A 13774-nucleotide genomic window follows, 5' to 3' on the forward strand; every position below is an offset into this window, starting at 1 on the left:
AAACTTTTTCTGAAGGAAAAAATATTTTTTCGCTTTTCTCCTCTGAATCCAATTTTCACTTCATAAGAAATTTCACTCTCTTGCTTTAAAGTTTGGATTTTTCCTCAAAATTTTCAATATTCCGGCTTTTTATTGGATGTTTATTGCTTCAATGACAATATTTTTCTGCCACAGCTGCATTCCGTAGTCCAAAGCGATCTTTTCCATGATTTGCGGGTCAAGATTTTGAAGGAGTGGAGGATTTTATTCTTTCCCCGACTTCCTTGGATTTGCATTTTTTCAAATTGTGGAATTGGCTTTTTGATGGAGTGAAGGAATTTTCTCTCATCACAATCTTCCTTCATTCCCTGGAAACTGCGACCCATGAAAAGCGGGATTTCTAAACTGGTAGATTTTTCTCTGCATGAAATTTCCTTCACTCCTTGAAAACAATTATTTTCTTGAGTGTAGATTTCGATTCTCTCAGCATAGAAATCCTCTTGAGGAGATCCTGCCTTTTACTGACTGCTTTTGGGATCGCTTGAAGAACTTCACCTATTTTGGCTGACCACGTTTTGCAAGCAAGTTGGTGCTGAGATCTCCCCTTGAAACTTTCATCTTCTTGTTGGAATGAGATGTGGGTTTCGCAAGTCCATCATTGCTCATTCCATCTTCCGAATTAACCCTGAAAATATGTACTCTCAGCTTAATAACGATATTACTATTGCCCTTGTCTACCCTCTCAAAATGCAAATGTCCCTGCTGTGGAGATTGTTTCCAACGCAAAATTGCTTCCATCATGCACCATAAGAACCTAAGTGGTTGGTGTCACTCCAGTTGTACCGCACTTTCCATTCCTCATTGCCAGAATTCACAAGGGTCACCACCCGCGTTGCTTTTGGTAATTTCAGATGCTCTTCAATACCTTTGGGCAATTTAAGCCAACAATTTCTGCCGACATGAGATGGAAACATTTTTACTAAACAGAAGGGTTTAGTCAATGTAAAGGAATAAGCAACCTGGATGGGCTTGTTACGGGCTTCACAACTCTCTCGTTCTCCTGTGGGCTTTGGACCCCTCTTTAGTGGTGGGACAAAATCAAGGGTGTGCCTCACTATCCTATGCATATTTAGTTTTCTCAATTATGGAAATCTCGTTCCTCCTTCCTTGCTACATGAACCATACTCACAAAAATAAAATATTCTACCATTCTCCCGTTCAATTCTACGATGAGTGCAAATCTACAATAATGCAGGAATTAGAAACAAAATTTTACAATCCCTAAATTTGTGCTTGATATCTGTTGGAGCGGAATTTTCAAGGAATGAAGGATTCATGCCAATATTCCTCCATTTCTTCAGACTTGCGCCTTATGAATTTGACTCTGTCGGGATTTTGAAGGAATGAGGGATTTCGTTTTTTCCTTGACTTCCTTGGATTTGCGCTCCACGATTTTCGCGTCAGGATTTTCAAGGAATGAGGGATTTTTCCTTGATCACAATATTTCTTCATTTCCTAAAAACTGCGACTCATGAAAAGCGGGATTTTTCTGAAGTGGGAGATTTTATGCACTTTACAGAATAAGGAAACAGCTGGCGAAAATAGAAAGGGGCCCCAGGCTTTGCTATGATGAGCCGTAAGATTACTAAGGCCCTTTTGGCTTGAAGCCTAATATTTGGAAACATATCTTTTCAATGTATTCTTCTTCTATCTTTAGTAGAACATCCCTCTTTATGACATGCTTGTTTCTAGGACATTAATGGTCATATTTCCATCATGAATATCCAGCATCATTTCTCAAATGGAGGCCAAAAATTTGAGCTCCATCAGACTTAATGTTGATGCTTCCTATATGGGGGAGTATTTGGTATGTACTGAGTCATTGAGGACTCTTGGTATTTGGTATTGAACAGTGTCTTTGGACACTCGAGCTGATTGAAAAATTGAAGTAGTTATAACAATTGGTATGCAACAATTGGTATTTTTGTATGTGTTTGAGGTCTTTGACATTGATGTCAATGGGGGAGAATATGCATGAAAAACATCTCCTAAAGTATGTGGGAGAGCATCTCCTAAGTATGGGGGAGAGATCTTTTTAGAGAGATTTAGAAAGATTCATGAAAAGAAATAGGAATGTGCACCTGATGTATTGTAAATTGTTTAGTGTGAAGTAGACGATGTCTAAGAAGGAGTATGCACCTGTGTGCATCTGTTGTATTTGAGATTCTTTTTAGCGTGTGGACAGTTGATGCCAGTCTCAAAATCCAGAGGATTTCAGACTTGCTTGATGGAGAGGATTTGAGTGGATGAGAACAGAAGTAGCAGCAGTGTATTACTTGGTATTCTTGGAACTTAGATGTTTTTCATCTACGTTGCCATCAATGCCAAAGGGGGAGATTGTTAGCATGAATGCTTGTAATGTCCCTTTTTGATAGGCACCAACTACTTATTTTATTTTAGCCTTTATTTTCCCCGAAGGCTAAAAAGGAAAAAAGAAGGAGGAAAATATATATTAAATTAATTACTTATAAGGTTACTAAACAATGAAATATTAAAAAGTAACTTTATGTTTAATTGATTTAATATTAAAGTGACTAACATAATAAAATATCAAAAAGTCACTTAAAAGAATAAAGTGTTGGATTCCTCTAGAAGCTTCTTGGAGTTGCTTGTGAAATCTTTATAAGGAGCCTTTTGGGGGTCATTTTACACATTTTGAGTTGCATATTCATCTATTGTGCTGAGAGCTTTAGTGCTTACATACTTGCCTGAGGGTTTGAAGACTCTCAGGTGCCAATTTCAGTTGTGAGATATCAACTCTAGTTGGGAGTGGAGGAATTGGTATTCAATCAATTCATTTGTGATTAATTGAGAGATAATATTTATTGATTTTTGTTCAGCTCGTGCATCTAATTTTTGACATTAGTTGGCAAGAAGAAAGGTTTCAGTTTTCACAGGGGATCTGAAAAAGAAAAGCCAAAAAGCAGAGCCAAAAAAGCAGTCTGAAAAAGCAGATCCGAAAAAGCAAAGCGAAAAAGAAGAGCCGAAAAAATAGTCCGAAAAAGTAGATCCAAAAAAGTAGTCCGAAAAAAGCAAAGCCAAAAAGCATGTCATCTCAGCTACTTATTCCAAGTTCTTTTGGTATTTACATTTGGCAATTGTAGATGGATACATTTGACAAGTAATATATGTCTTTTTGTTACCAAAGTATTCAGTCATTGTAAACATTGAAGTATTGAAGGGAAATCAACTTAATTCAGCTGTTCAGTTTGTATGCCAAATATTTGTAAAAACATCTCATTGCATAGTCATTCATAGGATGCATGCCAAGTGTTTGTGAAAATACCTCTTGACTGTAGGTGTGCATTTTGCATCAGAATTTCATGTGCTTGCATTTGGAAAATAATAAAAAGAAGTTGCATATCATTTTGATTTCCAATTAGTTATTTTGCAATCATTTGTATTCATCAATATCATTGGCATTCAAAAATCATAGCAAAACAACAAACATCAGCAAACTGAGGCTGCAAGGGAAGTGTTTGACAAAATTCCGAAGGTAAAAAAATAGGTATAAAACTTCAAAAATTGTCAAGGCACTTTACAGTGGTATTAGAGCTAAAGTTCTTGCCATCCTGTACAGGTTATGAGTGAAGAGTTTCCAAATGTTCCATTCATAAATCCTTTGGATAAATTCTATAACAGGGCAAGAAAGGGCTTAAGTCCTTTAGAACTCATGGAAGAAAGCAGTACTCAGCAAATGCTTAATGCTCTTGCAAGAGGGCAACAGGAGTTGAGAGATGAAATGGCAAGAGGAAGAGAAGAACTGTCACTTATCCTTGGACAGCTGGTAGATAAAAGAAACAATAGAAATGATAGGAACCATAACAGGACTAATGGGCAGAATGGACACAATGGGGGTCAAGAAAACAATGACACAGCTCAAAGCAGTGCTTGAACAGCAAGTAGAGCTACTCCTAGGCCTCTTGTGCCTACATTTTTGAGAGAACAAGGTGCTGCAAATCATGACCAGCAAGTAAGAGAAGAGGGATATGGTGATTATTTGAGGGAGTACAACTCTCTAGGTGATGATTTCAAGGCTGCCATGTCACTAGTAGAGTTTTGTGGTCTCAAATTGAGAAATAGACCAAGAAACAATCAACGGGGAGTGCAAAATCAAGACTTGCAGCGTAAGGTGGGAAAACTAACTTTACCATCATTTGATGGAAGTAACAAAGGTACAACTAGAGCTTGGGTTCAGAAGCTTGACACATATTTGCAGCTCAATCCTATGTTGTAAACAAAAGCTATCCAGTACCCCACACTCCATTTGAAAGGTGAAATACATGAATGGTGGTACCATGGACTTGTCACCTTGGGGGATGCCAACATTACTTCATATTTGGAATTCACCTAGAAGTTCAATGATAGGATTAATCGTAAGGATCCTGAACTCTACTTTAGGGAGTCAGCACAACTCAGGCAGACTAGATCAGTGGATGCTTACATCACAGAGTTCCAAAGGTTGGCAGTTATGGTGACAGATATTTCAGAACAGCGGTTGGTTATGCTCTTCATTGAGGGATTGACAGAGCCTCTTTGTGGTTGAGTTAAGGTCTTCAAATCAGATTCTCTCCAGGATGCTATCATGAAGACTAGAGACATGGAATATTCTACATCTAGCATTAGGGCTCCTAGCAAGCCTTTCACATCCCATAAGGATAAGGGGAACAAGCCATTCCAGAGAAAAAGTAATAAGGAGAACTTTGATGAAGCCTATAGACAGGAGTGTTGGCTTAAGGGGATTTGCTATCATTGCAAGGAGAAATGGTCTAGTGGACACCGTTGCCTAGGGAAAGGCAAGGCTCACTTAATTGAGGTGCTATCAGATGATGAGAGCAGTTCTGAGGAAGAGGAACCTCAAAGGGAAGACAATAACAGTTCAAATGGGAAAAATCATGATGAGATCATTGCTTCTATCTCTAGTGCTCCTAAGTTCAACTCTTTCAAAGTTCGTGGGGTCCTACAAGGTCATCAAATAGCAGTATTGATTGACAGTGGAGCTACTCATAACTTCATTGATGCATCATTGGTGAACAAGCGACAAATTCTTGTAGAGGATTTTGAGGGATTCAGTGTGATGGTGGTTGATGGGCGTAAGATAGCTTGTACTCAGTGGATTCCACAGTTGTCTATTATAATGGACAACCACATAGTTACAGATGATTTCTATGTGGTTGACTTGGGTGATATCCATGCCATACTTGGGGTCCAATGGTTGTAGTCATTAGGGAAGTATTTGTTTACCGTACAGGTAAAGAAGTCAACACATACAAACAATAATAGCAGAATAACAGAATTATATTCGCATATGCCAGAACATACATTAGGCTTCATAATATTCGCAATAGTAGATGAATGATTTACAATGATCCCGGACGGGATATAAATACTACCGCCGAACCTTCCCGAAGGAATCTGTCGGCCACAATTATTTTATCCGCTACAAACTATTTACCGCCGGACTGTCAGCTACGGAATACCGAAACACCGCCGGACCATCGGCTATAGAATACAGAAACACCGCCGGACCGTCGGCTACAGAAACACCGCCGGACCGTCGGCTACAGGAACACCGCCGGACCGTCGGCTACAGAAACATCGCCGGACCGTCGGCTACAGAATACAAAATACCACCAGAACCATCCAGTCGGCTAACAGTATTCATAGAACTTCCAAACCATGGAACTCAAGTTCAAAGATGCTGATGGGCATAGAGTGGTGCTTAGAGGTATGGCATCTAAAGCACCTAAGATTGTTTCAGCTAGACGTATGGAGAGTATTTTCAGGCATGAGGACATAGTTTGGGCAGCAGGGTGTGTGATCACTCCTAAGGAATCTATAGATTCAGGACAGCCAATCCACATTGACATCAAGGAGCTATTGGGCAAACATGACAAGGTTTTTGGTGAGATACCCCCAGGGAGGCCACCGGACAGAGGCTTCGAGCATACTATTGAGTTGGAAGAAGGGGCCAAGCCAGTGATTACTACCCCTTATCGCCATCCTAAGAAATTTAAGGATGAGATCGAGAAAGCAATCAAGGAATTGCTTGATATGGGACACATTCGTCCTAGCTCTAGCCCTTTCGCTTCTTCAGTGGTCTTGGTGAAGAAGAAAGATGGGACCATGAGAATGTGTATAGATTACCGAGCCCTCAATAAGAAAACAATCAAGAATAGGTATCCGATACCCAAGATCGATGAGTTATTGGATGAGTTACATGGGGCAGTATATTTTTCAAAGATTGATCTTCGATCAGGTTACCATCAAATTAGAGTGAGGGAACAAGATGTGCACAAGACTACTTTTCGATGCCACTATGGGCACTATGAGTTCTTGGTGATGCCATTTGGATTAACTAATGCACCTGCCACATTCCAGTCTTGTATGAATCATATCTTCAACAAATAGTTGCATAAGTTCCTCTTGGTATTCTTTGATGATTTTCTCATATACAGTAAAACTTGGGAAGAACACTTGCAACAACTTGATGAAATCCTTACCATCATGTAGGAGCAGTCCTTGTATGCTAAGGCTTCGAAATGTGAGTTCGGCCTTAGAGAGATTCTTTATTTGGGACATGTGATCAGTGCAGAGGGTGTCCAAGTGCACCAAGAGAAAATATAGGCTATTTTAGATTGGCCCACACCACAGTCACTTATAGAGCTATGGGGCTTCTTCGGACTGTGCAGTTACTAGAGGCACTTTGTTAAAGGTTTCTCACAATTGGGGGCATCTTTGACAGATTTGACCAAGAAGGGTGCGTTTTGTTGGACAATAGAGGCACAACGAGCTTTTGATAAGCTCAAGGAGGCGATGAGGAGTTCTCTAGTGTTGGCACTTCTTGATTTCACGTAGCCTTTCATTCTAGAGTGTGATGCTTCAGGGGAAGGTATTGGTGCAGTATTGATGCAGAATTGACACCCGTAAGTTGAGGGGAGCTGAGAGACTATACGCCATCTATGATAAGGAGATGCTCGCCATTATGCATGCCTTGGCGAAGTTCAGACGGTATCTAGTTAGGGGAAAATTTGTGGTGAGGACAGATCATAATAGTCTTAGATACTTCTTAGAGCAGAAGGACTTGAACGAGAGATAGCAGAAGTGGGTTAGCAGGATACACGCATATGATTTCGACATAGAGTATGTTAAGGGGAAGAAGAACATTGTTGCAGATGCCTCTCCAGGAGGCCTTCAGCTTGCTCACTCTCTGAGATTTCGGTAGATTGGAAATCCATTTACTAGTGGAGTACTCCAATAATACATTTGCTTGTGAGTTGATGGATGGATTGATTTGAGATGACAGGTACAGGATAGTTGATGATGTGATTTACTACAAGGATAGGATCTACCTGGTACCGGAATCAAAATTGAAGGAGAAAATACTACAATCTTGCCATGATACACCCCTAGCAGGCCATCAGGGCTACTTCAAAACTTATAGACAGATTAGAGAGAGGTTTTCATGGAAAGGCTTCAAGGATGATGTGTTGAAGCATGTGAAAGAGTGCGTGATTTGCCAACAGAATAAGTCCGAGCATACACATCCAACTGGGTTACTTCAGCCTTTGCCCATTCTTGAGTGGAAGTGGGAGAGCATTTCGATGGACGTCATCACAGGCCTACCCAAGGTACAGGGGAGAGACAACATCTTTGTTGTGGTAGACCAGCTCACAAAATATGCACATTTCTTTGCTATTGCGACAGAGTATAGGGCTTCATAGGTGGCTGAGCTATTTTTCAGGGAGATCTTTAGATTGCATGGACTACCTAAGAACATAGTCAGCGACAGGGATAACAGGTTTATGAGTGCTTTTTGGCAGGAGTTGTTTAGACTGATAGGTACTGAGCTGACACCCAGTACCAGTTATCACCCTCAAACTGATGGGTAAACATAAATTGCTAATAAGTGGGTTGAGGGGTACTTGCATAATTATGTGGTAGGATAACAACGGGCTTGGATCAAGTGGTTGCATTTAGGAGAGTATTGTTATGATACCACACACCATATGTCCATTGGAATGAGTCCTTTCAGAGCCTTGTACGGGTATGATGCACCTTCATTCGTGGAAATGGATTTTGGTGAGAGTAGGGCACCTAAAGCAAAAGATTGGATTCAGGAAAGCCAAGATACATTGAAGGCACTCAAGGATAATCTAGTAATGGCACAGAATCAGCAAAAGACTTATGTAGATAAACACAGGGTTGAGCGTAGCTTTGAGATTGGTGATATGGTATATCTACGATTGTAGCACTATAGACAGTCCTCTCTTAAAAAGAGTGGAGCAGAGAAACTAAGACCAAGGTTCTACGGTCCATACAAGGTTACCAGGAGGATTGGGGAGGTAGCATATGAGTTAGAGCTGCTTGCGAGCAGCAAGATTCATAATGTATTTCATGTTTCATGCCTCAAGAAGGCATTAGGTCAGCAGGTTATCTCTTCCACGGATCTTCCACCACTTGATGAGGAGGGACATTTGGTCTTGGTGCCTAAAGAGATCATTGATGTCAGAGAGAGGAAATTGCGGAACAGAGTGATTAAGGAGTACTTGGTGAGATGGAAGGATCTGCCTGCAGAGGACACCACATGGGAGAATGAGCAGATTTTACAGCACCCGAGTTTGCAATTGCTTGAGGACAAGCAATTTCGGGAAGGGAGGACTGTAGTGTCCCCTTTTTGACAGGCACCAACTACTTATTTTATTTTAGCCTTTATTTTCCTCGGAGGCTAAAAAGGAAAAAATAAGGGGGAAAATATATATTAAATTAATTACTTATAAGGTTACTAAACAATGAAATATTAAAAAGTAACTTTATGTTTAATTGATTTAATATTAAAGTGACTAACATAATAAAATATCAAAAAGTCACTTAAAAGAATAAAGTGCTGGATTCCTCTAGAAGCTTCTTGGAGTTGCTTGTGAAATCTTTATAAGGAGCCTTTGGGGGGTCATTTTACACATCTTGAGTTGCATATTCATCTATTGTGTTGAGAGCCTTAGTGCTTGCATACTTGCCTGAGGGTTTGAAGACTCTAAGGTGCCAATTTCGGTTGTGAGATATCAACCCTAGTTGGGAGTGGAGGAATTGGTATTCAGCTAATTCATTTGTGATTAATTGGGAGATAATATTCAGTGATTTTTTTTCAGCCCGTGCATCTAATTTTTGACATCAGTTGGCAAGGAGAAAGGTTTCAGTTTTCGTAGGGGATCCAAAAAAGAAAAGCCAAAAAGCAGAGCCAAAAAAGCAGTCCGAAAAAGCAGAGCCGGAAAAATAGTCCAAAAAAGTAGATCCGAAAAAGCAGTCCAAAAAAGAAAATCCGAAAAAAGCAAAGCCAAAAAGCATGTCATCTCAGCTACTTATTCTAGGTTCTTTTGGTATTTACATTTGGCAATTGTAGATGGATACATTCGACAAGTAATATATGTCTTTTTGTTACCAAAGTATTCAGTCATTGTAAACATTGAAGTATTGAAGGGAAATCAACTTAACTCAGCTGTTCAGTTTGTATGCCAAATGTTTGTAAAAACATCTCATTGCATAGTCATTCATAGGATGCATGCCAAGTGTTTGTGAAAATACCTCTTGGCTGTAGGTGTGCATTTTACATCAGAATTTCATGTACTTGCATTTGGAAAATAATAAAAAGAAGTTGCATATCACTTTGATTTCCAATTAGTTATTTTGCAATTATTTGTATTCATCAATATCATTGGCATTCAAAAGTCATAGAAAAATAAAAAACATCAGCAAACTGAGGCTGCAAGGGAAGTGTTTGACAAAATTCCTAAGGCAGAAAAATAGGGCTAAAACTTCAAAAATTGTCAATGCACTTTACAATGCTAATGATACTACTTTGGGGAGTATCTTGAGCATTGGAGAGTACTGACATGTTGCATTCATGACTGTGTGTGTCATTGATGTCAACATAGTATGGTTTCTGTAAAGACTGGCTGAGTAACAAATAGAGATCTTGATGGTACAGACAATGGTTTGATTATCTGGTGATGCGCAATTATGGACATGTTCGGCACAGCGTCTTGATGACATGGTCAAGTGCACAGAGTCTAAGTCGAATATGTAAGGAAGATGTACCTGATTTATAGAGAGTAGTTCAAAGATAGAATATTGGGAAAGCAATTCCTGATGGTTGTTGGCTCTCTTATATCTGAGATGTAATGAAAAGATGTATAGTCAGGCAATGACAAGGACAATCCGCTGATGACATCAACGAGTGCGCAAGCCCTACTATCACACCTGTGAAATTTTGTATAGACTATGAACCAACAGTGCTATTGTAATTGTAATTAATTAATTATCTTATTATAATTAATTGGGAAAGCCTCAAGGCCGACTCAAGGAATTATTATGAAGATATGGTATAAAGGAAAGGTATTTTCCTTGATTGTAAGTGTTTGTTAATGTATTCAAGTATTTTGATCGTTGTTGAAGTGCAAAGTGTGAAAATGAGCAAAGTGCATACTAAATGCGTGTAAGTGATCCAGGGGATTATTGTATGTGAGATTTGTGATCTGGTTACAAGATCAGAAGGAGCAGAGGTCCAATTGACAGGATAGAGAAAGAGGAAGGAACAATACAGTACCATTCTATTATTCTACAAGGAATAATACAAAGATCATTTGGACAGTGGGTTCATTGGTCTTGCCCTTTAAGCTATTTGGGCAGTGGGTCCAGCTGTCTTCTCCAACTCCTAACACGCTTGGCATAACTCCTAACATGGTTGAAATCTCCTAACAGGGACTCAAAGTCTCCTAACAAGGACTCATATGTACTGAATGTTGTAATAGACTCCTAACAGGGTCCATCCTCTAACAAAGAATATTTATATTAGTACATCATCTTGTGGGTGCCATCCCCATCGGGGTTTTCTCTCTAATCAAGGGTTTCCCTAGTTAATATATCTGATTTTATTGTATATGAATATCTTGTTGTGGCTTTAGTTTACATTACTCATATAGTTAAGATTGTTTAAGTTTGATAATTGTGATATTAGTTGTATAATTGATTCATCCCCCCCAACACCACCCCCGCCACCCCCCCAACCCTCCTCTAAGTTATATCAGTGGACTATATATTCTAACATTATGTTCATACATATTATAAAAGGAAGATGTTTAGAAAATGCAATCTAAACACCTATCCTTGGAAATCAAGATGTTGAATAGACATTCCTTGTGTGAAAATTCGATGTATTTATATATGGACACAATAACACTCAAGCTTTATGGAGAAGTTTGGAATTGCCTATTCTTTACAAACGTAAAAATATAAAATTATTACGTTCTCAAAAAGATTTATGGTGAGATGATTACAAGCCCAAATGAAGTGGATGAAGATGCAATCATGCATGAGTACATCAGCACTAGCCTTTAACTTGAAAATTATAAGTTCTATTTCCAAGTTATTTTGCAAAAGTGTTTTATGTCACATGCTTGTAATCAAGTTGTAAAATAAGCTTCATTTATGCAAAAGTTGATAAAATTCTAACTAAAATAATGCTTACTTTATTTTTTTCAAAATGCAAAAGGTAGTTACTACCTAGGTAGTTACCAATAAAATACTAGGTAAATACAATGTAGTCATCTTAGGAAAGCAAATTAAAATGTAGCAGGGACTTATAGAGTAGAAAGTTTGGAGAAAATTCTAGAGAACCTTTTGATAACTTTTGGCCTTACACAATGTACAAAAGGGTTTTTTAATTGTAATAGTTCATGAACATAATAAAGTACATTTTAGTTCATGTGTTCTAAATGTGTTCAACTATTGTTATTTCTTGTTTCTCACATGTCAAAATGGTACTGACTTGATGTGTCCATAAACCATTGGTAATTTGTAATTTTGTGCAATTGATGGAATGATACTGAAGTAGGCTTCGGTATCTCAGTTAAAATGTGTTGAAGTGGCTTATCTCGCCGTATGTTGAGATTCATCATCCTTCATTCATTGCCATTCTGCATCTAGACATATTTTCACATAAACCACTTGTAATTGTTATCATTCATCAAGTCTTACTTGTTATTCACATGTTTTCAGTAGGGTACCTATTATCTATTCTCTTTTAGCTTATCTTTCTTCCTAACGTAATTTCAAGTTACAAGGACACAAAAACCCTCTAAACCCGACATATGCAAGGGAGCTGCCCCTCTCAAACACAAAGGATTGTTATTCTATAGCAACCTCTCCAACTGTTGGGATATTTGTCACTGTCCATCGGGTGAGTTAATTTGAAATCTGCAGTGACAAGTCTGTTTACGAAAACCTAGTTAGGTTGCTTTCCCTCAAGTTTGATTTTCTCCATTCTAATAGTCTTCTGAATTAGTAACATTTGCATATATATTCTACTTTGCAGTATACACAAGCTATTGTGTAAGTGATTGGAGTTTATATTTTGTGATCTTGGTCATCTCATATTTACCGCCTCTATTCGTATTAGTTAAGGTATTGATAGTGATACAATTCAGATAATTCAATCTTACTGTGTATATCTCCAAGCATACGAGTTTTATTGCTTTTAGCCTTTGGAGGGGCATTAGAGAGCCTTTCCAGAATGCAGTCTTCTATTTTTGTGTTTATATTGTGACTGTTTTGCATTTTCCAGTCCCAAAATATCCTATGCTTACAATCAAGCTTCAATATTCTGCTACTAATTTCCTTTCTTTTGAAATCCTAGAATTGAAGTTTTCACATGACTAAAGAAACTTTCAAATGAACACTTTATCTTCTTCTGAATGCCTTTTTCTGTACAGTTTTCCTTTGTCTCCTGGTTTTATTGTTATGATCATTCTATCTTGTAACATTGGTTGACTTGACTTAATCCTTTGTGGCTATCGCAGCTTGAAACTTTTTAGACTAACTATAAGGTAGTTGCAAACAACTTTTCAGCTTTTTTTTCTTTTAAAAAAATTTTCATTTAGATTTTAGGCAAATAGGTGCATCAGTATAATAGTTCTAATTCTTTTGAGGACTAGAATGTTGAAAATGTTTCTTATAGGAGAGAGAAATAATCAAGAGTTGAAATAGCCAATTAAAACCAAACAAGCATTCAATAATAAAATGAGAAGACAAGGAAGTGTTTGAAAGGAATTAGCAACAGAAACTTTTACCTGTATTGATGGCAGGTTTTATTGCATGTTACTGGATTACATTGTTGAATGCACACAGTGGCATTTTTATAGAAAGACTTTGGTATTCCTGAAATTGTACGACCAGAGGAATTGTAGTGCACACCCTGCCCAAAAGACAAAATTTGCCCAACTTCAACAAACAAATTCATTTTGAAATAGTAAATGACAAATTGTTTAACCAACTCAGAAAATGAGAATGATTACACATGAGAGCTCATCAAGCATATGAGAGATAAAGAGAACTTTAAAAACATAAAGATATAAAACTCTGTATTGACTTGCAAATTACTCAAATGAAGATTGCAGTCTTAGGAATATTTAGCCTCTTTTCATAAATATATATATGCCATTGAAAAGATGTACTAGCCTATTGATAGGGTAAAATGGACATCTACAAATGAAAGTAAGATAAGATCTGGGCTTGTATTAACGAAATTAAGATAAGATTCTAACAACACATCAAAAATGAAATACAAACCGAACCACAAATGTAATTTCAAGGAAATATTGAACTTGGGTATGTACAAGTGAATATAACTAAATCGATATGAAAACATGTAATATAAGAACTTCATAGAAAACTAAATAGG

General features: G+C 37.9%; 1 protein-coding gene across 1 annotated transcript in view; it reads right to left on the bottom strand.

The window, feature by feature from the left end:
- Positions 1 to 13774, bottom strand: part of LOC149558431 (uric acid-xanthine permease-like) — a 312658-nt gene that overhangs the window by 52443 nt on the left and 246441 nt on the right. The window contains exon 10 of the mRNA XM_089832678.1: positions 13164 to 13288. Coding sequence (XP_089688804.1) covers positions 13164 to 13288 — 125 coding nt within the window. The remainder of the gene's footprint in view (positions 1 to 13163; positions 13289 to 13774) is intronic.

The sequence above is a fragment of the Cupressus sempervirens genome, chromosome 5, assembly GCF_028749045.1.
Source record: "Cupressus sempervirens isolate cs-2001-9-10 chromosome 5, ASM2874904v1, whole genome shotgun sequence".
NCBI classification, from domain to species: domain Eukaryota; kingdom Viridiplantae; phylum Streptophyta; class Pinopsida; order Cupressales; family Cupressaceae; genus Cupressus; species Cupressus sempervirens.